Source organism: Eurytemora carolleeae, unplaced genomic scaffold (assembly GCF_000591075.1).
Source record: "Eurytemora carolleeae unplaced genomic scaffold, Eaff_2.0 scaffold61, whole genome shotgun sequence".
In the NCBI taxonomy this organism is placed as follows: domain Eukaryota; kingdom Metazoa; phylum Arthropoda; class Copepoda; order Calanoida; family Temoridae; genus Eurytemora; species Eurytemora carolleeae.
Window position 1 is genome coordinate 142,248 of NW_019396269.1, and position 27,690 is coordinate 169,937.

Consider the following 27,690-nt stretch of genomic DNA (forward strand, 5'->3'; position numbering starts at 1 on the left):
TGACTTTGCAACCAATATATTGCGGGAAACGCTTTAAACGAAATTAAACAACTTGACATTTTTTCCACTCTTTCTATAAACCTATAGACATTAAAAGAAACATGTACTTATTGTACAATAAGATTTATTTACATACAGTTAGTACTACAGGTTTTGTACAGGTCTGGCACTCTACATAACAACACCAGTGGAACTTACACTTACATCGCTCCTTCACTCTAAAACCAAACATAAATATATATTTTTTCATAAAAAAATTACTTTTTCTCCAAAAAATTATAATTGTACTGATTATCCAGGAAAATAAAAATAAAAATTTTGGGTAAATTTTGAGAAAAAAATTTAATGAGAAGCAGTGAAACAATGTTGTAAAATTGGTGGTTGAAAATAATATTCTCCGATTTAAAAATCAATAATAGGCAAAGAACAACTAATTTTGGAGATATTTTAATGAAAAAAAAATGAACTGAACAATAATAATAAAATTGTAATTTTAGAGAATAATTTCTTTGAAAATACCAAAAAAAAACCTAAAATAGGTATACCTTGTTTTAACAGTGGTGTATCCTCGGTTGCAGCACATTGTTTTACATCCATCCACACCCGCACTCTCGGCATTACAGACACGCCCAGTCGTACCTAAACATTAGTTTTTATAAAGTTTTTTAATTTGATTTTTAATCAAGTTTTATAGAAATATGTTTTGTATTTCTAGCTGAAGTGCCCGGCGTTGCCCGTAGAATTTTGTAAATAGTATTTTAAAGAAAATTTTTTTTAGCCTTTGTTACCCCTGAAGTACTCAAAAAATGTCAGCCCATTAGGTCCAGCTGTTTGGCCAGCTATAGCTAACAAATTTTAAATTTGATTTTTTTCTTCGAAAATCAATTTATTTCCCACGGGCAACGCCGGGCACTTCAGCTAGTATACAAATATATATATTTGAGCTAAGAGCTTTATCATATAGAAGAAAAGACTTAAGGAAACTAACCAGTAATATAAATATTCTATTCCATAATTTTTGTACTTAAATAGACTGTAATTAAACGTAATAATAACAGGTGACCCTTCATGCAAAAATGGTAATGCCCGATTCACAACGCACCCCATTCTAAAAGTTGCATGATCAGTGTTGGTACAACACGTACAGTATTTGAAGTCCTTCGTAATGTCCAGTCAGGCTACCCAGTGCAGAGTTGACCAGCACGTTTTATGCAACAAACGTAGCCTGGCATAGTCACAGTGAACGTTACCCTTGAAACCTTTAACTAATCAATAATGTGGAAGATATACTCGTTTTCAAAGCTTGGATAGTGCTTAAATGTAATAATTTCTCCTATTGCTTCTAATAATAGAAATGCCGAAGTGACACTTTAAGAAATATTACAATCAAAATAATCAAAATAATAGAAGAAAAACATGAAAAACTAATTCAAACTTGATAAGACAAAGCCTTTAAGGGAACCGTTGTGCATCGGACATGCAACTATTCAGATGGAAGGTCGCCTGGATTTATGCCTTTAAAAGAATTAGTTGGAATTTTTGTTTAGTTTTGCAGTTTAATGGGTAAGCCCATGAAGAACAATAGCTGCATCGGTAAAAAAATATTATATCCCTGTAGCAGAATATTATATACCTGTAGTAGAACATTATATACCTGTAGCAGATCATTATATGCCTGTAGCAGAACATTATATACCTGTAGTAGAATATTTCATACCTGTAGTAGAACATTATATCCCTGTAGCAGAATATTATATACCTGTAGTAGAACATTATATTCCTATAATAGAAAATTATATACCTCCAGCAGAACATGATATACCTGTAGCAGAACATTATATACCTGTAGTAGAACATCATATTCCTGCAATAGAAAATTATATACCTCCAGCAGAACATGATATACCTGTAGCAGAACATTATATACCTGTAGAAGAACATTATAACTGTAATGGAACATTATATACCTGTAGTAGAACATTATATTCCTATAATAGAAAATTATATACCTCCAGCAAAACATGATATACCTGTAGCAGAACATTATATACCTGTAGCAGAACATTATACCTGTAATGGAACATTATATACCTCTAGCAGAACTTAATATACGTGTAGCAGAACATAATATACCTGTAGCAGAACATTATATACATGTAGAAGAACATTATATACCTGTAGCAGAACATTATATTCCTGTAGCAGAACATTATAAACCTGTAGCAGAACATTATATACTTGTAGCAGAAAATTATATCCCTGTAGCAGAACATTGTGTTCCTGTAGCAGAACATTTTATCCCTGTACATAATATTATACCCTTGTGTTCTAATTACCTAAGGATCCAATCGTATGGTTTCTATGACAGTAGTCCGGAGATGGTTTGATGAAGATCAGATCATTGGCTGTTGGAACCTAAGAGCAACAACCATATTGAAAAAAGTAAATTTTATTTCTAGACAAAAAAACTTTTTTTGATGGTCACGTAATCTAAGCGAGACATAAAACTATGAGGAAGATAATTTCTGCCAATTTACTTATATTATAGAGAAACAAGGATATCTCCACATTTTTGGCCTAATCTAGAATTTTCCACCATAATTTCTAAAACTTAGATTTTAAGAATATTGTTGTAAAAGGTTAATGGAGGTTAACTTAGATTAACAATAACAGTCCCTTTAAATATGATAAATAAATTCTTATCCAATATGGTTTCCTTGGCGTTGCTCTTGTGAAGACGAAGACGACCTTTCCTTGTCGGTTTAACCTTGGCAGCATCAGAGTACTTTTCTCTCAGATAATCCCCTGATTTAAATACAAATATGTTATAAATACTTCAAATATCGATTAGGTAGTCTACATAACTACTTATCATCCTATCTACCTCTTAGCATCAAGACCTTGCTTTCTTACATACCTGCCCACTAAACAACTCCAATTCCTTTAAAGTGCTAGGCCAACATTTAGGTAGGTAGCAAGTTGTACACACGGAGACGGAGAAACAGGAATATAGATAAAATTAATCCTGCGTCCTTCTAGGAAAATAATGTGTACCTACCTACCTACCTACCTACCCTCTACTTATACAACGAGATTAATCCAATAAGTAATTGAATTGAATGGTTTTTGATTGACTTACCTACAACCCTGAACGGTGCAAGTTGTTGCCAGCAAGTAATAAGTGAACAGGACCCACTTACTCCGTGGCACTTGCAGGTCACTTTCATGTTAGAGATAACAGCCTAAATAAAGCTAGATTTAATGCGAGATAGATTGATTGCCTATAAATTGGTTTGTTTTTAAACTCTTTAAGGGACTGTAGACGTAATTTCAAGTGACCCTCCGTTAAAAAAAAAGTGAAAAAGGCATATCCGATTCACAACAACAACCCTCTTTCTAAATAAAAATAAGGAATATATCTCAGAAGCATTTAAAATAATGAATTTTTTGGCAAACATGTAAGGATATTGTCTTGCGCGCACATTCTCGACCAGTCAACGGTTTAAAGAGCGCAGTTGTGAATCGACATGTCACTCTATAAATTGATGGTCTTTCACAATAAAGTCTAAGAAAGGTGTGATTGTGTAATTTTAAATATTTTCACTCTAAAATGTGTTTATACTTTGCAAAAGATGTGCCTCTGCAGGATTTCAGAATTTTGTTTTGAATCCGTAATCTAAAAAGTTAAAAATTCACCGTTCATAAAAATAACTAAATGCAAAACTGTAATCAGTTGGTTGATGAATGAAAATTAATTTGAGTCGAGGCTGTTTACGATTAATGGATGATTTTCATATTTCTATCTTTATGTTTTAATTCTACATTCCGATTGCAATGTTCTAGTATAGAGAGATGTAGAGATTAGAGAAGCCATATTTTTTTATTTTCAATAAATCTAAAAGAGGATTATTGTAGAGGGGGGATTAGAGGGAAGGGAGTAGAAAGGGAGGAAGGGGGAGTAAAAAGGGGGATGGAAAGGGTTGGATTTAGAGGAAAAAAGAAGGGGGAGGAGAGAAGAACAGGGGTAGTGGGGTTGGATTTAGAGGAAAAAAGAAGGGGGAGAAGAGAAGAACAGGGGTAGTGGGGTTGGATTGAAGAGGAAAAAAGAAGGGGGAGGAGAGAAGAACAGGGGTAGTGGGGTTGGATTGAAGAGGAGAGGGTTGCGCAGATGGAGTAAAGGGGCTGATTTTTGGAGACGTATAGAAAACGGTGGATGAAATGGTGGTTAAAAGAAGATGGAGAGAATGAGGAACAGTACGAGGCGCAGAAAAAAGAGCAGAGAGAAGGGCGGAAAGGATAGCAGGACGGATAGAAGAAGAGGGAAAGGATAGCAGGACGGATAGAAGAAGAAGGAAAGGATATCAGGACGGATAGAAGAAGAGGGAAAGGATAGCAGGACGGATAGAAGAAGAGGGAAAGGATAGCAGGACGGATAGAAGAAGAGGGAAAGGATAGCAGGACGGATAGAAGAAGAGGGAAAGGATAGCAGGACGGATAGAAGAAGAGGGAAAGGATAGCAGGACGGATAGAAGAAGAGGGAAAGGATAGCAGGACGGATAGAAGAAGAGGGAAAGGATAGCAGGACGGATAGAAGAAGAGGGAAAGGATAGCAGGACGGATAGAAGAAGAGGGAAAGGATAGCAGGACGGATAGAAGAAGAGGGAAAGGATAGCAGGACGGATAGAAGAAGAGGGAAAGGATAGCAGGACGGATAGAAGAAGAGGGAAAGGATAGCAGGACGGATAGAAGAAGAGGGAAAGGATAGCAGGACGGATAGAAGAAGAGGGAAAGGATAGCAGGACGGATAGAAGAAGAGGGAAAGGATAGCAGGACGGATAGAAGAAGAGGGAAAGGATAGCAGGACGGATAGAAGAAGAGGGAAAGGATAGCAGGACGGATAGAAGAAGAGGGAAAGGATAGCAGGACGGATAGAAGAAGAGGGAAAGGATATCAGGACGGATAGAAGAAGAAGGAAAGGATAGCAGGACGGATAGAAGAAGAGGGAAAGGATATCAGGACGGATAGAAGAAGGGGAAAATGAAAGCAGGAAGAATAGAAGAAGGGAAAAATGAAAGCAGGACGGATAGAAGAAGGCGGAAAGGATAACAGGGCGGATATAAGAAGGGGGAAAGGATAACAGGACGGATATAAGAACGGGGAAAGGATAAACTGGCGGATAGAAGAAGAGGGAAAGGATATCAGGACGGATAGAAGAAGAGGGTTGGAAGAGGGAGGGGGATGGGGGATATTTAATATCTATAAATCTCAACTCGATTACGGAGAAAAGAGTTGAATTAGTTCTGCTTTGTTGTATAACATGGAGAAATATGTTTCAAGGACCGCCGGAGGGTGGGGGGTTGAATGAAAGAAACCCAGGGGAATATTGAGTTTTAATAAAATAAAGATGAAGGGGGTTTAAATTAGTAAATGTTTTCATAAAACAAAGATGAAAGAAAGGGAAAAGTAAATTACTTCAAAGAATTCTAACTTGAACTTTTACCTACCTCCATTTTACACAAATAATGTGTTGTCTACCAAAAATTAAACATACACATATCTGTACAATGTGGTTTAAAAAATAAATACTTTTAAATATTCCATGTTGCCAAAAAAATCCTCCCTTGTAACCTACCCTTCTTCCAGCCTCGTTATTATGAAGATTCATTAGTTGCCTGCCATGGTTGATAGTTCCTGAATTAAAAATACTTGTTATGAAAAAATTGGTTGATTATACACAATGTTCCTTCAATTATATCGTTTTTGAGTCGTTTATTGCCTATTTTTTCTGACATAATGCAAGAAGAGCCTTATGTTTTTAATTTTTTTTATTTTAAACATTTGTTTTTCTAACAGCATTGTTTTCTGATAAATTTCAAATATTCTTTCCAAATTGCAAATGACAAGTTTCCAAATCAGCAATATAAGAATTTGGATTTTAAATCTGGAATTACCTGGAATCTCGTTACTTTCCCGCTCACGAATATCAATAAAGTTCTGCGCAAACCTAAACATTTATTTTAATATATATTTTATCATCTATATTAAATATTTATTAAACATATTTTTTAATTATATAAAATGTGAAAATTCTTTTTGTGACAACGGAGGGTAAAACCAAGGAACTATATACAGGAACGCCCAACTCAGATATACGCATATTATGTACTGTACACTGTGGGAGGAATGTAAACAAAACTAAAGCTCTGATGTGATATTACAGTCCAACAAAAAACAAGTTAATATATATGATTTTTGGCTTTCTGGTCAATATGGAAAATACAATAGCAATATATTTTTATTCCACCCCTTGGACCCTTTTCACTCAAAAATGATGCGTTGCCCCTGAATTCTTTGTTTTGATCTCCTCCCACTGAGTACACAGATTTAACGCATGAGATATGGCGGTTCCTGGTCTATATATTCCTTGGGTAAAACTTTTGTGTCTTAATCTGTGATTACAACAGCCGGCTACCTTTCCCATGTTCGATCAATCTCTACAATTTATGGAGTAAAACCTTAATCTAGAAATTTGTCCACTGTAAATTAAGTTCAGTAGCTTAGGCTAAAGCGGTATCCCAGCCAAAAGTTCAGTTTCATGAAGATACCCTGTCGATGGTGCTCTAATATAGTGTCCTTTTATATAGACAGGGAAAACTCTTATTACTGAAATAATTTATTTAAATTTTGAAGAGAAGAATTTATTGCGGGTCTAAAATCTGAAACTCCGGTTTACATCCCACTAAAGAGTGAAGATTCTCTTGTAAAGAGAAGCATAAAAGCATTCTAGAACCCTGTAAACAGATCAATAGGGAATATAAAAATCCGGGAAGGAAAAAATTCTAAAATCCAGAAAAAGTACGGTTTACTCCAGGGGGGGAGGTACACTAAGCAACAGTGATAACCAGAAAACTCTGAAATAGGAAGACGACTTTTAGACTCTAAATATGACATTAAATAGTCCAATCAGCATGGGACACGGCAATTGTCAGCATTAAAGCAATAATTAATCATATTCGATGCGATTACGAAGCAAATAGTGTTCTAGTAAAATAAAAAAAGCAGTTGTCATGTCATTTTGGCCTTTTTACACCGCACAATTGTGTTGTCTCATGTTCATTGCATTATTTAAAATCATAAATTGAGTCTAAAAGTTGTCTCCCTATTCCAGAGTTTTCTAGTTATTAATGTAGTAAAACTATTTGCTTTGTAATAACAACAATTACACTGAAGTATTGCTATAAAGTCGTCTTCCTATTTCGGAGTTTTCTGGTTATCACTGTAGTAAGAAGGAGGTCAAATTTATGCAACAGCACTGCTGCGGCCTTGTAACCTTATAGCTTTTCTGGTTTTGATTTGACGCAAAAGTATGATAAAATACCTGCGTAATTGAAATTTTTAACATTTTAGTTCTAAAAGCTTTTAATAAAAGGAGTTATGAAGAAAAATATAAAATTTCAATCCCACATACTGTACTGTACTATTTACTTTAGTTGGGCGGGGGAGTACAGATCCATATTTAACACAAGATATCACGAGAAAAACTCATAGATAAATAAATAAACATAGATAGCTTATGTACGCAAAATCACCAAGAATTGTACAGTCCACGAACTCATACTTCTAGGGGTCAAAGTGTACTTCAATGATAAGCGGGGTGGTTTGGTGTTTTATAAATGGATTTCATAATCATTAAACCACTCAGGAGTGAATTTTATTTCACTGAGCAATATATCATATTGACGAGAACTGAAGAAGGACATGAGAACTTAAATTTCTCTCTACAGAACTCATGTACACCACAAGTACTCAATGACATAAGAACAGCCAATGTTCACAACCGACCTAGTTAATCTATATAATAGGAATATCTTTAAAACATCTCTGTACATTTATATCTTTCAAGATGAAAAATGTCGTCTTATGCGCAATCTATCTTTATCTATGGAAAAACTACCTACGATGGGGTATTTTAGGGGGTAATGGGGGGGGGGGGGGTTTGCCACAATACTCCTCTTTAAATGCATTTGTCTTGTCATGGTGAGAATTGACAAAACGAATATATTCTGATAATATTTTCATTTACAAACATTGTATGAATTGTAGCTTGCATTGTTTTTTAATGATTTCAATTTATAATTACTTTTCCCGTCCACATATTTATCCTCGAATGGATCCTGTAAATCCGCAATATATTCAGATGTCGTATTTGTCAAATCGAGCTTTAAAAAAAACAACATATATTTTACAGCAAAAGCACAAGAAAGCACAGCAGTTTCGTGATAATCTAAATATATAAGTATTTTCTAACAGGCATATAGAAAATATTTTGGGGCGCCAGCAGCACGCCAAAACCTTGATATAGTCAGAGTTTTTGTGTTGAAAAATCCTATTTTAAGAGTTTCAATGAAATAGCGGGTTTTCGGTAAAAATGCCTTATTTGACATAAATAAGAGGTTATGGAATACACTTATTTGACTGACCCCCCCCCCCCTAATACCCAACTATGCGACCTAGGGTCAAACGACGATCTGTTTATGTCTGTGGTTTCTGAATTATTCTCGATTGTAACACTTTCGTTTGTCGTTTTACAGTAGATCGTTTTACCCTAGGTCACGTTTTTGGCCGTTTGTCTTTAACTCTAAGTTGTTTGTTCCTTTGTCGTTTGGCCCCAGGTCGTTTGTTTATATTTGTTACGGCTCATCTCTGATTCCTCTTAGTAACATTTTAATGCAATTACAGTTATGGTTTCTGGTATATAAGTATATATTCCTTGCAACTGAAAGATATACAGAGTAAGGGTGATTGATTTGTGACTTTTTTTAGAAATCAGCTAACCGCCCACCAGAGGTTGCTGCGGTTTCACGTAATAAAAATATTGCAATCAAAAAAATTCAAAATCGTCCATACGGTTGAGAATTGGCGATTTGATATCACCGTAAGGCCCCGAAAAAAAATATTTTTTTTAATTTCATGTTATACAACCTTTTTTTGGAAATGTTCAAATCTGAAAAGCGCTTTTAAAAAAATTAAAATTGAATGAGTTAGAGCTTGAAAACTCACCAAAACATTAAAAAAAATTTTTAAAAATTTTAACTTTAACTAAAAATACTAGACTGCCTCCAAACATTAAAGCCAAAATGAGCACAAAAAACTCATATAATCTTTCATTTTCTGATTGAAAATTTTCATTGTAGCCTTTTACAAACTTATTAAATCATTCCTTCTTTTTAAAATGTTTGCTTACTCCTGGAAATCACAGTTTAATGCTATTCACGATCCAATATTATACGGGACACCCCGTATTTCATATTCAAACCCACTCTAAAAGAACACTTTTAAGATGTAGTAAAAAAAAGAAATTGCATCATTTCACAGATGCATTATTTTACAGCACACACTGTGGAGTGAGTAAAAATGCACGTGGTAAAGTTTAACAATGTAAAAATGAACTGGATTTACCACCACCTCTGCTTTATAGGGTATAATTTTCATTTCGTTATATTCATTTAAAGGAAATTTCGACGTAATATCAAGTGTTTAAAGATTCACAACGAGGTATCGCAAATTAAATATACTAAACTAGCCTTAGAGGGCGCTTCGCGTCCATCTTCTAAATTAACTGTGAACATGTTCTGTTTGTGTACATCGTAAAACAAAACAAAAATAATTCGCGGATTTTCACAAAAAATTTCGCGGATTTTCACAAAAAATTTCTCGGATTTTCACAAAAAATTTCGCGGATTTTCAAAATTTTCAAAAATTTAATGACGATCGAATTTTGATGGAGACAAATATTTAAAATTTCAATCATTCATAAACCTTCCCTGGGGTCACGTGATGTCCCACAAAAAATTTGGGCCCGATCGGTTCAGCCGTTTTGACGTTTATTGGATACAAACACACCGACAGACAGACAAACAGACAGACAAGCCAAATTTATATATAGATGTCGGTTTTCTCTGGAAAAATGTTAAATTCCAAAAATGTATTTTTTGTCTATGCTGCATAAATCCTCAAGTATTTTTTATGGAGAAACCACGATTGGAGATTATCTGTTTTTAGAAATTCTGACAAAGTCTGAGCATTTACATTGACAGTCCCTTTAAGTTAATTTCAATTCTGAAAGGAACTTTTTAAAATAAAATATTCTTATGGATGCAAAATAACATGTAATCAGGATTAAAAACACCAAACTTAAAAATGTTCGCAATGTATTCGTTTTATGAATTTTTTCAGCAAAAATGTGTCTTTAAACATTGTTACGCAAAATATAGATATATCATGATTTTCTCTCCTTTATTTATTATTTATTGACATAATGGAGAATTATTATACTTTGTTTGTAAATATATAGAAACAGTTGTAGCATTTAACCCTTGATATTCTGGTACCTTCTAGAAATTTGTCTCCCCCCCCCCCATTTTTTTATTAGTTTGATACACAAGGAACTCTATACTTTGGTTTAATACAACACAGAGGTTAGCTCTACAGAGGTTAGCTCTACAGAGGTTGGCTCTACAGAGATTAGCTCTACAGAGGTTAGCTCTACAGAGGTTGCACATTTCTACCGAAGGAAAACATGTAGAAATTTTCAAAGTTAAATACTTTTAAACCTAGAAAAATGACGATATCTTCGACATTATCGATCAGATAAAGATTGCAAAGGGTACCTTGTGAATCTGTCATTCCCAGCTTAGCATGGGGGGCACTTGAAATTACGCATAGTCACTTTAAGCAAAAAATTTTTTGCTAATTACCATAGTCCATTTCTAGACTTATACTCGAAAAAATATTTAACAAAATTAAAAAAAACAATTCGTTTTTTAAAAAAAACGTTCGCTATCTCTCATAACTCATATGGAAAGGTAGAATACTAGAAATATCTAACATTTTATCCGGTTTTTGTATCATTGATTTACTTACTTGTAACCATACTGAATATTATCCCCGCAGCCTCCCCAGATCCATTCAGATTTCAGGTCCTGGGGCCGGTTAGCGTTAGCACACCCACAGCTTGCCAGCTGACCGTCCCTTAATAGATAGATGGATAGATAGATATATATATAGATAGATAAATAAATAAATAGATAGATAGATAGATAAATATATAGATAGATAGATAGATAGATAGATTGATTGATAGATAGATAGATAGATAGATAGATAGATAGATAGATAGATAAGAAAAAAAATTAAGCCCCCCACATTCCCCCTCCCCCACCTTAATCACAAATCCTGCATACACCCTTGAAATCCATTTAGATTTTAAAATTGCAAAAATTGGCTCACAATGAAAATGTTGAAATGACCATTCAAAAAGCCTAATTTCAGGGGATAATTGGGAAGAAACTTCAAAAATTTGGATTTTATCTGATTCTGATAAGAAAAAGGTAAGATTTAAAGGAATGATATATAGAAATAAATATGGAAGAATAAGTGAATATAATGATGAATGAATATTTAGGTGAATATAAAGATGAATGAATATTTAGGTGAATATAAAGATGAATGAATGTTTAGGTGAATATAAAGATGAATGAATATTTAGGTGAATATAAAGACGAATGAATATTTCGGTAAATATAAAGATAGATGAATGTTTAGGTGAATATAAAGATGAATGAATATTTAGGTGAATATAAAGATGAATGAATAGCTAAGTGAATATAAAGACGAATGAATACTTAGGTAAATATAAAGATGGATGAATATTTAGGTGAATATAAAGACGAATGAATATTTAGGTGAATATACAGACGAATGAATATTTAGGTAAATATAAAGATGAATGTTTATTTAGTTAAATATAAAGACGAATGAATATTCAGGTGAATATAAAGACGAATGAATATTTAGGTGAATATAAAGATGAATGAATATTTAGGTGAATATAAAGATAAATGAATGAATGAATCTCCCTGTAAAGGGAATATTAACAAATTTACCAATTGTCCGAATATTTGAAAATATTTTACGAAGGCGTCAGAAGGGCTCGAGGGAGTATTAACACCCGTTTTATACCCCGCCTCTGAAAAGGTCTAGGGGCGTTAAAACGGACATTAACCCAATTAGTTGATGCCCTTTAGTAACGAACGTAAAGTTGAATAAAGCTTTGAGTTTACAATCTGCAAATATATTCTTGCTGTAAAAAATTGCAATTAATTTTGCGCCGCCAAAATATTTTACTCAAATTGAATTTTAGAGAGAAAATACTTTTTAGCCGGAAAAATTGTTTAAAACTTTATCGCGTTATCAAAATAAAGCTCTGTTTCTTTTTAAACAAGTTTTTAGTTGTCATAATACATGCATATTGCGTATAAAATATATATATACAATTGGACGTTACTGCACCAATAAAGTCGCCAATAAATTGTTTAATACTTTATTGTGTTATCAAAATAAAGCTCTGTTTCTTTTCAAACAAGTTTTTAGTTGTCATAATACATGTATATTGCGTATAAAATATATATATACAATTGCATATATACAATTGCATATTGCGTATAAAATATTTATATACAATTGGAAAATACTGCACCAATAAAGTCGCCAATAAAAACAGATTTTAATTTTCTTTTTTAAACCCCTCAGATAACATAGAATTCGCAGATCCAAGGGACATGACTTTAATTTGTAAATATCTTCTTTTTAAAATTCGTGAAGAATCCCTCAGATTCAGAATGTTGTATTTTTTAATTCGTGATTTTAATCCTTTTATTGATTAATAATACCTGCATCCTCTTGATACACTGTGGACAACTCCAGCACTCGCTACAGCATGTGCAAAAGCTGCCTCTTTAGAAGCTAAACAGAAAAATTATTAATTACAAGAAAAATATATTCCACACTGAACATAACAGAAGGTGTTATAGGATATATATATATACAACATTATAGTTTTGATTTTACGCACAAATGTGAGCAAATGTTATCCGGTCACATCACATTGAAATCATTTAAGAATTTAATCCAAAGTGAAATTCCTTTTATTTGACGTGATTCTATAGTCTTTTAATTAAACCATCATTATAGAATAATAACAACACAGATGTAGCAATAGATTTCGTTTTTACAAGATTTAGGGGTTTTTCGTAAACAATAACCCTAAGGCAGAATTCCAAAGGAGTTAAGCGCATGCGGCGTAGAACAGGATCTGTATGTCTAGTAATTCTACGCAAAATGGGCTTAACTCCTTTGGGCGTATGCATTGTGAACACAAATACAACAAACTGGGTTTCACCAATTAAATGTAGTTTTGGTATATTATATACATTTTTTAAGGCAATACGTTTCAGAGATTTAAAGGGAGTGAACTGAGAGTGCAATACTATTATAGAAAAAATTAAAAAACGTATTTAAGATCTATAATTGCTTTATTAGACCGAAAACTCTCTCTTTAAAAATCACTTGGAGGGATCATTCTTTACTTTTGTATTCCACTTTTCCCTTAACAAACTGTACAGTGTACACCAGGTGTAATAGATTAATCAGGATGAAACCATAAAGTTTACAAACATCCTTTATTACCCCACCACCCCATTTCCCCTCCCCACTTGACTCACCCTCTACTACCTATAAATCCCCCACCCGTTATTTCATTACTAATCACTGAAAAAAAATTCAATCTTCCCTTTTAGAAGAAAGACCATTAAAATATATGTCTATTTATTTATCTATCCATTTATTTCTATTTATCTATCTATCTATCTATCTATCAATCTCTATATCTATCTCTGTCTATCTAACTATCTATTTTTATATCTATCTATAAATCTATCTAAACTTCTATCTGTTTAACTACGTACAAATGAAACAGTCAAACTTACTTTATGTTTAAACATTTCCAGTTATGAACTTATATAATAAATGTAAACATTGAAATGAGATCCGCAAAAAAGAAAAACCAGTACAATATAAGGATTAAGGAGAAGACTAGATTATATAATTCAACAAAGATTTAAATCTATACTTCCTGTCCTGCTCAAATACACTGTAAACATGGTATTATAATACTAATTGATGAACTGACAACTTTAAAGATTGTAAAGGTTTTTTTGTCGGAACTTAAAAATTAACCCAATTATGAAATAGGCTGGTTTCATAATTGACCAATGATCATTTCATAACTCTATGCCTTTCACTTTACAAACGATGATTTTCCGTTATAACTATAAATCAAATGATGGTTTTTATTCACCTAATTCATTAGAAAGTTTATTTAACAGCTTTAAAAAATACGAAATTGAAATGAATAGTCTAGAGAATATGCTGTATTAATGTACTCTACTGCTTATAATTTGTGAACATTCACATGATTTGTACACTATGAACTCCCTTTCAGGCTGAAAGGGACTGAAAAAATTCAAAACGAGAGATTCTTTTAATTCCTCTCTAATATATATTCTATTCTCTATGCTTATCCTTTAGATTGAGTTTATGATTTCAAATAGTCCAATGAACATGAAACAGAACAATTGTGCAGTGCATTGCACTAACCTATTTGATTTCACTTTATAAAAAGTTAGTTTTCAAGCTCGTGAGTTTTCTTAGAACCAGCATAGAATACACATAAGATTACTTTAATGTCGTCTTTATACTTCACATTTTTATAGTCCAACCTATTTTCTATCTATGCATCTATATTCTGATTATGGTATCTCTGCCCTCATGTATAACCACGCAATTAGAAGATTAACATCATTCAGAGAAGTTATTAGTTTTGGTTTACATTTAATTATACGGTGGTGAGTTTGTTTATTTATAGGAGCCCCCCCCCACCCATTCCCATACTGGGGGGGGGGGCGGCGATGGATATTTTTAAGAATGTCAAAAAAGTAAAAGTTAAGCATATAAATTATAAACCAATCTAAAAAAATTATTCAAAAAGACACATCATAAACTGTAAAAAAGATAAGAAAAAATGTTAGAGAATGAAAACTATGAAGAATTTTAATACTATTGTGGAAGAATAATACTCGAGCTATGCATGTACTCCATGTACTCCATGTACTCCATGTACGGAAAGTATCGGAATAAGGTCAATTTTTGAATTCAGCAAACTAAACGCACACATGTAATGGTTTATATGGATATTAAATCAAGTAAACATGAATGTTACATTTAGGACTAGATAGTAGATATATTATATAATCAACATTAGTTTAACTGAGAATGCGTTGTTGAACCACTATTGTACACCGGTTAAAGTTAAAGAATTAAAGTAGTTCAACTACTTCTCGCCATTCATTAAATTTTGTCTTTGGGCAACTAAATCAATGTTCAAGTGAAAAGTTGGATTTTAACTTTAAAAATTAAAAAATTACCAAAGACTATCCAAACATATCACCAAAGACTATTAAAACACATCGCAAAAGACTATTAAAACGCGTCACCAACACTATTAAAACACATCTCCAAAGACTATGAAAACACATAATCAAAGACTATTAAAACACATCACCAAAGACTATTAAAACACATCACCAAAGACTATTAAAACACATCAACAATGACTATTAAATCACATCAACAAAGACTATTAAAACACATCGCCAAAGCCTAGTAATACAGATCGCAAAAGACTATTAAATACATCTCTAACGACTTTCAAAACACATCAACAAAGGTTATCAAGCACATCAACAGAGACTTTTCAACTTACGTATAGAGAGAACTGGACCAAAGACAGTTGTATCATCTACCGTTGAACAATTCCATCTTTGATTACGGAACTGATATTGGCATTCTCCGATCCCTGACCTGGTGAGAAAAAAAAACTTTTAGGATTACAATTACAATTACAATTACAATTTTAATTTAGATACAGAAGGGAGCAGAAAACTGTGCAATGATTGTCATTTAAGTTATTATTTGCAACTGCTTTTTTACTGATACATGTCTAAACATGTTTAGAAATACGTAAGAACCAGAAAACTGTGGAATAGAAAGACGACTTTAAGACTAAAGTTTGAGTTTTGAAAGTCCAAAGAACATGAGACACTGAAAATGTGTAGTGTAAACAGGCACATTTTACATTACAAGAGATTTTAAAGCTATTATTAAAAATATTTGCTTTGTATTAAATACACAAATACACATAAATATTTCTATAATGTCGTCTTACAATTCTAAAGTTTTTTCACTGTACATCAGTTACAAATGACGAAATCTTAAGCGACTGTTTTAAAAAAAGGTGACCACAATTATTCCAATGTTTCTGGACACCTCTGTATACATAATAATATATCATTAAATTTTCATAAAAATGCATAGAAGAAAGTGTTCTGCATTACCTTGCGCCTCTCCCTACATGTAGCATATGATCTGTGTACAGTGTACATAGCTTCTCTTGTCCTGAGGATAGACCTTTTATCCTGAAAAAAATAGATGTTCCAATTTTTTTCTTTCTTTTTATTCATTCTTAATGATGTTAATTCTGTAAAATTTTGTTCGTAATAAAGAACTTACTGATAACATTGCAAAATATCTAAAATTTTGTTCAAAATTAACAAAATAATGTCGGGATATTACAACTGTGATCCCTAACATTCTGTTCAAAATTTCGAACAAAATGTTCTAAAAATATAAATTCTGAAATTTTTACCTCTTACAGATATTATGATTTCCATCAATGTTTGAGTATGTACTGTACTGTTCTCGAAACTGCTCTGGTTGATCAATAACACTGTATCCTTGTAAGCCGATTGACCTGAAATTATACAAATGTAAAAAGAAATTATATTATAACTTTAAAAAACCCTTCGATCAATTGGGCAGTAAACTTTCATCATTACAATACAATGCATATTTGGTATTAGCAATCGTAGAATCGTATGTAAAAATCTTTTTAAATTATAAAATTTATGAACTTATAAAAATTCGAGGATTCAAATTCATATATATTCTAATTTATTTATTTAACTGTTAACGATCAAATTTTAAAAAGTTCGAAGGTGTCTAGAATCCTACAAAAGACTAATTTTCGGCAATTTTACTTTTTGACAGTTTGAAATTTTTAGCAAAAGAAATTTAGTCTTGCTACAAACACAAAATTTAAAAACCATTCTTCTTTAAAACCTCATGCATGGTGCATACCTTTAATATTTCAAACTTAACTTATTTGATCTAACAGAATTCATTGTTTGAAATATCTAATATCTAAGACTTTGCATAGATAGAGGGATTAGAAAAGCAGAGTTTGTGGAAAAGATATAATTCCTTTGAAATCAAAATTACATGTGACCTGCCTTCAAAGATTAATTACACTTTTAAAATATTTTCTCAGACTCGATTTTATTGAATTTGGTAACTTTGAAAGACTTGTCGGATCAAAAATTATTTTTTTGTTTTTTAAAACTGATTTTTTTTCAATAGTGGTTTCTCTATAAAAGTGACTTGCGCATGATCTTTGTTTTAAAAACAACGGAAAAACTGACAGAATTAAATACTTCGAGCTGGTAGAAAACGACGTTATCCTCCACACTATTGATCAGATTTACAAATTTTGGATAAATTTGAAACAAAACGGTCGACCTGCCCTCAAAGATTAATTACACATTTCAAATATTCTCCCATTCTTGATTTTATTGAATTTATTGATTAGGGTAGAGTCGTGAAATGTTTATAACCTGTAAAACATTTTACACTGTAATCAAACGTTGCAGGGGACTACAGGTTGCATGGAGATTGGAGAGACCAGATTAAAAGGACTGTAAATATAATTTCAATGGACTCTCTATTGATAGCATGCCAAGTCCGATTCACAACGGTACCCTTAAAGTTTTGTCTAATTAAGTATGATTAAGATTAAAAAGTTTTCGTTTTTGAAAACGAATTATTTTTATTACTGGTTTCTTTAAAAACGTGACTTGCGGATGATTCTTTCTTCAGAAACAAACAGAATTAAACAATTTTTAAGCTTTTCAATCTTGAACAGATTAAGGTTTCAAAGGTACTGTTGGGAATCGAGCATGGCCTTTTTTAAGTGAAAGGTCACTACAGTCCCTATAAATGTTTAAAGAGATAATCAACATAATACTATTTGATTTTTTATTTGCTTAAAGGATTGGTTCACGTAGTTTCAAGCGACTCTATATCTTTATACAATTACTTAAGTTTGATGTTGGATAAGAGAGGGGGGGGGAGTTAGAGGGTCATGTAAGGTATGGATAGGGTTGTTAATCGTTTTTGAAAACGATCGTTAAACAATCGTTAAAAGATCGTTAAACGNCAAGAGAATACAAATTTATAGTAAAGATAGTTTTACTTTAAAATTTGGGTTATTCAATTTTCATTCCGAACATCTTAACTGTCCGAATTCAGAGAAAATCATGTTTGTTTACAATTTCTTACGATTTATTGAACACCCGTTCACAGTCCCTTTAAGAGCCCGGAAAGATGATGTTGTGAGGGTGGGGTCTTGAAAACTTCTATCAGATAAGGTTTAAAAATCGATTTTTCTGTTGGTATAAATCGGCCATCATCGGTGGGATATCTGACGCATAAATCTTGCGTCGCTATGGGGCCACTTCACGCAAGGATTTCAGATCAATTGCCTTGATTGGATATTCAATTCAGTATATAGGTAATATATATATAGTAGCTAGGGCTGGGGGGTTTAGTTCAGTTAACTAAAAGACAAATATGACAGAACTCTTCTGTAAATTTGTTTAATAATTGAAAATTTAAAAGAAAAACTTTTTAAAAGGACAATTTTTTCCTGAAACTAATTTTTTTGGAATTTAAAAAAAAAAATTTCATTAGAGGGTAAGTCCGTTTACAAATTTTATTAAAAAAATAAGAATAACGGTAAATTTTATAAAAAAAAACGGAATATTATAAAAACTACCGTTGACAAATGGAATTTTATAACAAAAAAATAACGGAAGTTTAAATTAACAAACTGAATTTTATAAAAAAAAAATTACAGGAATTTTCATTTACAAGCGGAATATTGTAAAAACTAAAAATTAACGGTAGTTTCCATTAACAAACCAGAATTTTATAAAAACTTACGGTACGTAAGTTACATAAAAAACGAAAATAATCATAATGTTTTCAAACTAATCATGTTAACAAACTAAACTTAATAAGTAAACACTAGCCCAGGCCTAATTAAAGCGTCGGGGGTAGGGGATGCTATTAATGTTCTAAAGTGTATTTATGCACAATGGGAAAAACTACATGTATCATGCATAAAAAATACATGCATCACGTGGGAAAAATACATGTATCATTACGTGGGAAAACTACATGTATCAAGTGGGGAAAGGCTACATTTATCATGAGAAAAAAATACATGTTAAATTTAAGTTCTTGTTTAATTGAACACAAATTAAATAAATTAGATAACAATTTTGAGATGAGCATTTTTAAACCACTTAATTTAGAAATCCGGAAGCATTAAAAGAAACCCCCTGCTTGGCGCACGGTAGACTTACAGATAATAAAAATGATCAGAAAGCACGCACAGGCGCAGCGGGCGCATTGTAGTGAACGCGCTCAGGAATGATCAACAATTAATGATAAACATGAGATCACAGCGGGGAGGGAGGGGGGGGGGGGGAAGGGGAAGAAAGGGGTGGGACTGGAATTAGTATATTTACATTTTTTTTTTTATTTTAAAATGCAAGGTTTTGAAAAGAACCTTAGCTACTCTTTCTTTCTTCCCCTTAAAATAGTCATGATAAACAAGACCCAAAAATGTTATTATTTTGATTCAATTAAGATAATTTTTTAGCACCCTCCCACCCCCCGCTTTACCCCCAAATTATGTGTGTGTGTGTACGCCCCTGTGTTTCACGGGAGGGGGTCCTAACACCAATCTTCGCTGATCAATTTGTCTGACCCCTCAAGGGACCATTGAGCATCCCAGATTCAAGGATCAAAATTAAAAATACGTAATGATAAAATTTGAGGCGATACTAGGAAATTTGAGTGTTTTAAAAAACGAAGAATCGATACAATTTCACAATTTCCCTTTGATTTTGCTTTGTAAAAAGAAGTCGATTTCTTTCTCTCATAGATGAGATTTTTTTTCATTTTTAACAATTTTTCATTGCCCTAAATTACTATTTACTTTATGGTAGGAAACAAAATGATTATGATTTTTCAAGATGAAATCTGCAAGAATTATTGCAAGAAATGCGAGGAAGTACGATATGTAATGTAGTGTACATACTATAACTGTACATAAGATAAACTGAATAAATGCGAGGAAGAACGATATGTAATGTAGTGTTAATAGTACATACTATAACTGTACATAAGATAAACTAAATAAATGCGAGGAAGTACGATATGTAATGTAGTGTACATACTATAACTGTACATAAGATAAACTGAATAAATCAATATTGGAAAGAAATGAAAAACGTGACTTGATTGATTTTAATTTGAAATATGTTAAAAACAGAATAAAAACTGACATTTTAAAAGACGCCCATGTAAATATGTATCATTACAGCAATGTATACCTAAACCTGTACATTTATGCGTGTTAATTGTATAAAAATTACATGTGCATGTGCAGTGAATGATGTTTACTTTTCGCCTTGGGCATCTTATGCAATAGCATCTTTGGCTGATATTAAAATGCTGAAAGAAAGACAAGAAGATATTAATCAAATGATTTATCGAGTTTTCAGTAGTCAACATAAAACAGATACTAACTCCACAGATACAGATAGGATATATAAATCCGTGAACAAGATTTTGCACATTTTTTAATTATTAAATTCCGGCAAAAAGATGCACAAAAATACACGTCAAAAAGTAATATGAAGAATGGTGAAAGAAAAGAGACAAAAGAGCAAAAAATGAAATAAAACAAAAAATAAAATAAAAAATGAAACTAAAGAAAGAAAAAAAAAAGTAAAGAAAAACAGAATAAATGATGAAAGTAAAGAAACAAGAGAATACAAATTTATAGTAAAGAAAAAAGAATTAATACAAATACAATTACAAATACAAAAAAGGATTGCAAGTTAGAGCTAGAACAAAACCGAAAGTAGAAAAGATAAAATAAAAAATGAAGAAGGGCGAATTAGAAAATAAAAAAGAATACCAGGCAAAGAAGAAGAAGAATATTATAAAGGTAAATGGATAAAAATTAAAAAAAAAATTAAAAATTAAAAAGGACATAAAAAGTAGACGAATGAAAAAAATAGCAAAGAACGGAAGAAAGAAATAAAGGAAAGAGAAGGCAAAAAAGGAGAAAGAAAAATGCAAGTAGGAAGTTGGAGAGGAGGAGGATGAAGGATGGAAAAAGGAAGGAGAAATAAGGAAGGGGAAAGCATAAAGAAGAATAAAGAAAGCAGAAGCAAAAGAAGAAAGAAAGTAGGATGGGAAAAGAAGGGAAACCAAGGAAAAAAGAAAAAGAAACAAGAAAGAACAGAAGGAAGGTTAACTGAAGGAAGAAAGAAAACAGAAGAAAAAAAGGAAGAAGAGGGTAAAACATTAACAGAAGAGAATGGAAAGGGTGAATTGAAAAGGGAGAAATAAAGAGAAAGCAAAATAAATTTTAAAAATCGAAGTGGGGAAAAAAGGGAAGCCGGGGCATATAGTAATTTCTATTTTATTCCTGCGTGGGATTGCAAATATATTGGCATTCAAAGTTTGCAATTAAACTAAGATTAGCAGTAGTGTATAGTCGGAGTAAGCAGAGTGTGCGAAAATATCATGAATGGGGTCTAATTAAAAATTAAATATCTTATATTTAAACTTTCAAGAAATTTCCAGAAATTTTCATAAGATAAAAAAATTTGATAAGCTTTGGGAGATTTTAATTTTAAGTATTTAAGGACGCCTTGTAGCCAGGTGGGTGACTAGTTTTTGCAATCTTTTATATTCAGGACTAGTTTTCATCAATTTTTATTCATACACACTATATAGTTATATTTAACCCTAGAAGACTTAGGATAGTCATGATNCACTACGCACTTAAAGTGATTTTTTAACGAATGATTGGAAAATAGTTTGGTAACTTCTGTTATTAGAATCAACAGTTTTTGTTTTTCCTTATCGCGCTGAATTGCGTAAAAATTTTCAGCAATTACTTTAATTGTAAAATGAAAGATTTACATATCGATTATGGAGTAAACATATGTACAATCAATTGATATTTGTACAACATTATGTAATGCACGTTTTGGTTCAGCTTTCAGAGAACATTCTTCAACTTCGTGATTTATAGAAAATATATGCAGAATATTTTCAACCAAGCTCAAAGGCATTCACGAACAATTTGTTTTTTTGAAATTTGATATAAGAAAATAAATTTGTTTATATTTTCATTTTCAATGGCGAATTTTCCTAATTTTGTTCTAATTGTAATAAATATCGTAGTAAACCCCATATTTATAAACCTTAACACAGATATATTACGTTATACATTATTTGTAACCTAACAATGCTTGTAAATAACTACGTAAAACGTTCATGAATCTAGCCTGTAAGGCTGTAATATAGAACTAAAAACAAACGTTTGTTGGAAAAATACTCTGCTTGATTACAGAATTCTCGTGTAGCAAACAAGACGGACCTGAGCTGTATTGGTATTAAAAGATATAGACTAGGAAGATACAGAGAGTATTGTATCCGGATTGATACATACTGAGTATAGCTGATAGCCAGCACAAACTGTATCTTGAAAGAGAGATACCTAAAGAATACAACAGCGTCATATCTTGATTGATATAGACTAAGTATAGCTGAGAGTCAGCACAAGCTGTATCTTGAAAGTTCTACAGAGGTTGTATCTGGAATGATACCAACCGAGTATATTGAAGGAACGAGAGAGTTCGAGAACAGTTTGTACCTAGGCGATACAAATAAGTTTATTATTCACTCCTGTATGCCGAGTTCATTAGCGCCTGATCCAATCAGGGTTCAGTCATGTGTTTGATGTCTATTCTGAACCAATAGAAATAGTATGGTGGTAACATCTATCTTTCTATGTATCTCATTATACAATAAGAGTTATGAATCCTTCTATCAGTAAATGGAAATATTTACTTCTACTGATACTATAGTGTATTGTAGACCACGGTGTTCTAGAGGTTGTATCTGGATTGACGGATAAGGAGCTTGTATCCAGATTGATACTTACTTAAGAAACTTATCTTTAGGCATTTACTACATAGGTAAGAGACAATTTCCTTGATTACTGTTTTTTCTAATTGTCACAATTGGATTTAGATTTGATAGTTCCTTACAGATTTATGGGTATATCTAGGTAACTTCTACCCTCCCCCCCCACCCCCAGTTAAAGAGTTGCAAGGGTAAATTTGTCTCTGCAATTTACCTTATTTGTTTGAATATTTCATAATTTAATATTAATTCTTATTTAGAACCCTCTTTATATTTGGAACAACATGTATAGAATGAAATATATGAAGTATATAATATTGTTCTATAAAGATTTTAATCCTATCTCTATATCTATCTCTATATCTGATAGGGCCGACCGTGATGACTGGCTCAATAGTATAGTTCAACACAAGTTTATCTTGACAAATTTTGACTGGAGTTGAAATGTTCAAAGAGAGGGGGACCAGAAATCTAGAAGAGAGTAGATGAATCATCAAAAGGAAACACAAATATTAGGGAAAATCAATTTTAGGTAAGAATGCAGCCAAAAAATAAAAAATAAGTCCTTCGTTGTCGACCAGATATAAAATTTAGGCTTGGAATTATAGCTTTTTTCATTTGACCCTTTATAGAAATGTCCCAGGAAATCTGATAAAATACAGACAGAATCTTTATTCTTTGTTGTAGAATTCCACAATTTGCTGATTAGCATGAATGTTTGTAATATTATAATAAAAATATTATTTTACATTTAATTCTGAGAAAAGAGTATAAAGGGATTATAATCATTACCAAATTACGGAAGACACTCTTTAAAAAAAAACGTAGGTAGTCCCACCCTCAAAACAAATATTTCATGAATTTACATGGTGTACCAAAAAAGTGCTATAAGAGGGTTTGACGAAAAGCGGAAAATAAACTAATCACCCTTTTTTGGACACCCTAGTTCGGAATATCTTTCCTTTTAGTAAAAATATGAAAATGAGCAGTTACAAATATTAAAAGCCTACATAACTATGAGTAAAATTAGTTTAAATAAAATATAACTCAAAGAAACGAGATAGATAGATTAAAGCACAGTTAAATATGAATTAATGAGAAGATAAATAAAGCAATTGAGCATTTTTTGCCTGCACACGATAATCAAAGCTTTAAAGATAAAGAATTGCACAGTGGCCTAGTGGTAGATGTTAATAAGAGAACAGATAACACTGTACTATTGGTACTTCTTAATAACAGGATAGATAGATAACACAGTGGTACGAGTGGTAGATGTTAATAACAAGACAGATAACACAGTGGTGTTAGTGGTATTTGTTAAGAACAGGAGAGATAACACAGTGATACTAGTGGAGGTTGTTAATAACAGGACAGATAACACAGTGATACTAGTGGAGGTTGTTATAACAGGATAGATAACACAGTGATGCTAGTAGAGGTTGTTAATAACAGGACAGATAACAAGTGGAGGTTGTTAATAACAGGACAGATAACACAGTGATACTAGTGGAGGTTGTTAATAACAGGACAGATAACACAGTGATACTAGTGGAGGTTGTTAACAACAGGACAGATAACACAGTTGTAATACAGGTAATTATGAATAAAGTCTGTTATACGACTCTTCTTTAAACTTTTAAGAAATTGGAATAAGTGAATTAAAAGTGCAGAACTGTATTTTTTTTTGCATAAAGTTGAATTTTCATTTTTCTGCAATTGCACTTGACATTTTACATTTGACAGAAAAATACTTTAGATTAATGATGAACACTGCAAGAATTGTAAAGTTTAAACATAAAACATAACTATAAATTTATAATTATAAGCTAAAACAAATATTGTAAAGTATAAATATAAAACATAATTATAAATTTATAATTACAAGTTTTCAATGAATCTATAAATTAATGAATTTGACCATTCAAGTTATTTCAGACAGTAAAACAAATTATAATTAATGGGTGACTTTAAATTACTAAGGCAGTCCCTTAAAAACTTAAAAACGAAAAGCATCATATATTTTTAATGATTGATCTTTAGGTTAGCATGGACCAGATTTAATTAAAAGCGTTGAAGCGCGTGGAAGTAGTTGAACCACTTTTCTTTTGAGTCAGCTCTAGTTGAATAGAACTGGTTCAACTACGTCTACGAGGTTAGACTACTTTTAATTATTCATTAAATCTGGTTTCTGGTCCTAAACATTTCCTGATGACAACCTTTTAAGCAAACATTTAACAAATAAACGAGTTTTAAAACTGATGTCAATAAACACAAATATTTTCTACTTTTTTGCAGAAAATATCTACGTAGGGAAAAAAATGATTGAACTCTACGTTAAAATTTTATAAAATGTTTTTCAATTATTTTTGAGTTGTGTTGAAAAGTGACCAGAGAGGGTCCAGGGGGTGTAATTGTATATCTTTCAATAAACAAGTAATTGGCAAATACAGGTACAGACATACATATACACTATAGATAGATAAATAGACAGATGGATTGATAGATAGATATAAAGATAGAGAGTTGTATAGATCTCAATAGCAAACATTAAAGATGAAAGACTAAGTTTGAAAGTATAAATGTAACCTGTCTTATGCAAACAAACTAAACCTAAACTTCTAGATTCCACTTCTCCTAGAGTGATATCATCACTTCTTTAGGAATTTAAAGCTTAATAGTTTTTTTTTTACTTTTTCTGACCTTACTTTTTAAAAACTGTTTTAAAAAATTAATTGGAAAAAATTAATCCATTATTCTGTTTTTAATTCTACCAGAGTCATTAGATTTTATTACAGTATTATGAAAATCAATTGAAGTTTTATAGAATTTTATCATAGTTTTGTGAGATATAATCAAAGTTTATTTTAGGATCCTATGAAAATTTTCAATAGGCGGATCTGTCTAGATTCGGTAATTTTTTATTGGTAGAGAGAATTTATTCTAACTGTTCAGCGCGTCTCATAAAACTGTGGAATAGGAAGACGACTGTTAGACTGAAGTTATGATTTCAAATAGTCCAATAACTTGTATCACAGGCATTGTGAAGTGTAAACTGCAGATCAATTTTCTTCAATAAGTTTATTTCCTATAGTAAAACTATAGACGTGTCAAATGTCGTTTGGCTATTCCACAATTTTATGAATTCCACTGTATAGATATCCTTTTTTAACCCATCATAATTTCTCTCACATTATTTTTTATTAGTATTTTTTTTCCAATTCAGAAATTTTTGGTTCACACCTCTTTTCCATTTTAACCATTTCATTTAAAGCAAACCTCTATGCAAAGGTGGAAATGTCTGATTTACAACGGTACCCTCAAAAGTTTTGTCCGATTAAGTATGAAATAGATATCAATAATATTAATTTTGAAAACTGATTATTTTAAATTAGGGTTTCTTTACAAAAATGACTTGCGTATTTCTACTGCAGGAAAACGTATAGGAATGATAAGAATTTAACATTTTTAAACCTTTAAAAACTACCATATTATTCCACATTATTTATTTCAAAAGGGTTTAAAGGGTACCGTTGTGAAAAGGACATTGCCATCTATGCATGGAGGGTCACTTTCAGTCCTTTCAACCCTTTTTGTTTCCAAATTTTCGTTTTTTCACATTCCTAAGCTTCACTTGCTATGCCTTGCATAACCTTTTTCATATAACAATGTTGAATTAGTTGGCTGGGTTTAAGTAGACTTTTCCTCCTTTTTTTTTACAAAACGCAACGAGATGACAAGATGACAAGATGTGCTAACAAGATCATAAAATAGAGTTTTAAGAAAAACCTTTGGACTGTATGAGTCAGTCAAGTCTACGAGGTTTGAAAATTTCATTAATTGGATTTAAATCATATGATTTAAATCATAAAAGTTTCTTTCTGATGTTAGATAAAAAGCACCGCTGAAATAGGATAATGTATTTTGCTAGAAAATGTACTGTATTAGATTTACATGCTTGTATATAAATCCTAATTCAATTCGACAATGCTTTTAGTTGATTTTAGTTGATTTTAGTTGATTTTAGTTGATTTTAGTTGATTTTAGTTTATTTTAGTTTATTTTAGTTTATTTTAGTTGATTTTAGTTGATTTTAGTTGATTTTAGTTTATTTTAGTTGGTTTTAGTTGATTTTAGTTGGTTTTAGTTTATTTTAGTTTATTTTAGTTTATTTTAGTTTATTTTAGTTGATTTAAGTTGATTTTAGTTGATTTTAGTTTATTTTAGTTGATGAATAATGAAGAAACTAACTTACATCCAACTTCCCAGATTTTTTACAGCAAACACACAGCAGACATTCAAAATCACTAAACTTAGACACTGAACTGATAATCCACCCATTCTTTAGAACTGGATTAATTTAGTACTTTTTAACTCACTTCGAGAAACTTCAGTTTTTAACTTACAGACTCACTTGTTTCTGTTCAAGATTTTTGGCAAACTAACTCACTTTCTTTCGAAATGTAAACTGTAACTGACTTGGGCAATTAAATTTTGATTTTTGAAATAACTGATTGACTTAGATGTATTCAGATATTCTTTATGTAATGTTTGGAGTATCCATAGGTTTGTATAAGGTTTGAAATCCTTCCATCCTGCTCCGTA

At 31.7% G+C, this 27,690-nt stretch overlaps 1 protein-coding gene and 1 long non-coding RNA gene across 2 annotated transcripts; both read right to left on the reverse strand.

Annotated features, from left to right (window-relative positions):
- Positions 1–90: 90 nt before the first annotated feature.
- Positions 91–27,690, reverse strand: LOC111699803 (protein Wnt-5b). The gene is made up of 13 exons (XM_023470537.1): positions 27,341–27,690; positions 16,604–16,708; positions 16,293–16,373; positions 15,662–15,759; positions 12,732–12,804; positions 10,924–11,031; positions 5,952–6,004; positions 5,633–5,691; positions 3,140–3,242; positions 2,717–2,805; positions 2,337–2,415; positions 546–639; positions 91–218 (listed from the first exon to the last, which is right to left on the reverse strand). The coding sequence occupies exons 1-13, from the start codon at positions 27,424–27,426 to the stop codon at positions 125–127; spliced, it is 1,122 nt and encodes a 373-aa protein (XP_023326305.1). The 5' UTR covers positions 27,427–27,690; the 3' UTR covers positions 91–124.
- On the reverse strand, positions 8,558–9,591 carry LOC111699804 (uncharacterized). Its single transcript, XR_002764821.1, has 2 exons — positions 9,245–9,591; positions 8,558–8,712 (listed from the first exon to the last, which is right to left on the reverse strand). It is a non-coding gene; the product is annotated as an uncharacterized LOC111699804 (long non-coding RNA).

Coding starts and splice junctions, on each gene's coding strand:
- LOC111699803 (XM_023470537.1), bottom strand. CDS start 27,426: ATGGGTGGATTATCAGTTCAGTGTCTAAGTTTAGTGATTTTGAATGTC. Junction 15,760..16,292: donor CATGTAGGGAGAGGCGCAAG/GTAATGCAGAAC, acceptor TTTTCTCACCAG/GTCAGGGATCGGAGAATGCC. Junction 12,805..15,661: donor TGGTCCAGTTCTCTCTATAC/GTAAGTTGAAAA, acceptor TTTTCTGTTTAG/CTTCTAAAGAGGCAGCTTTT.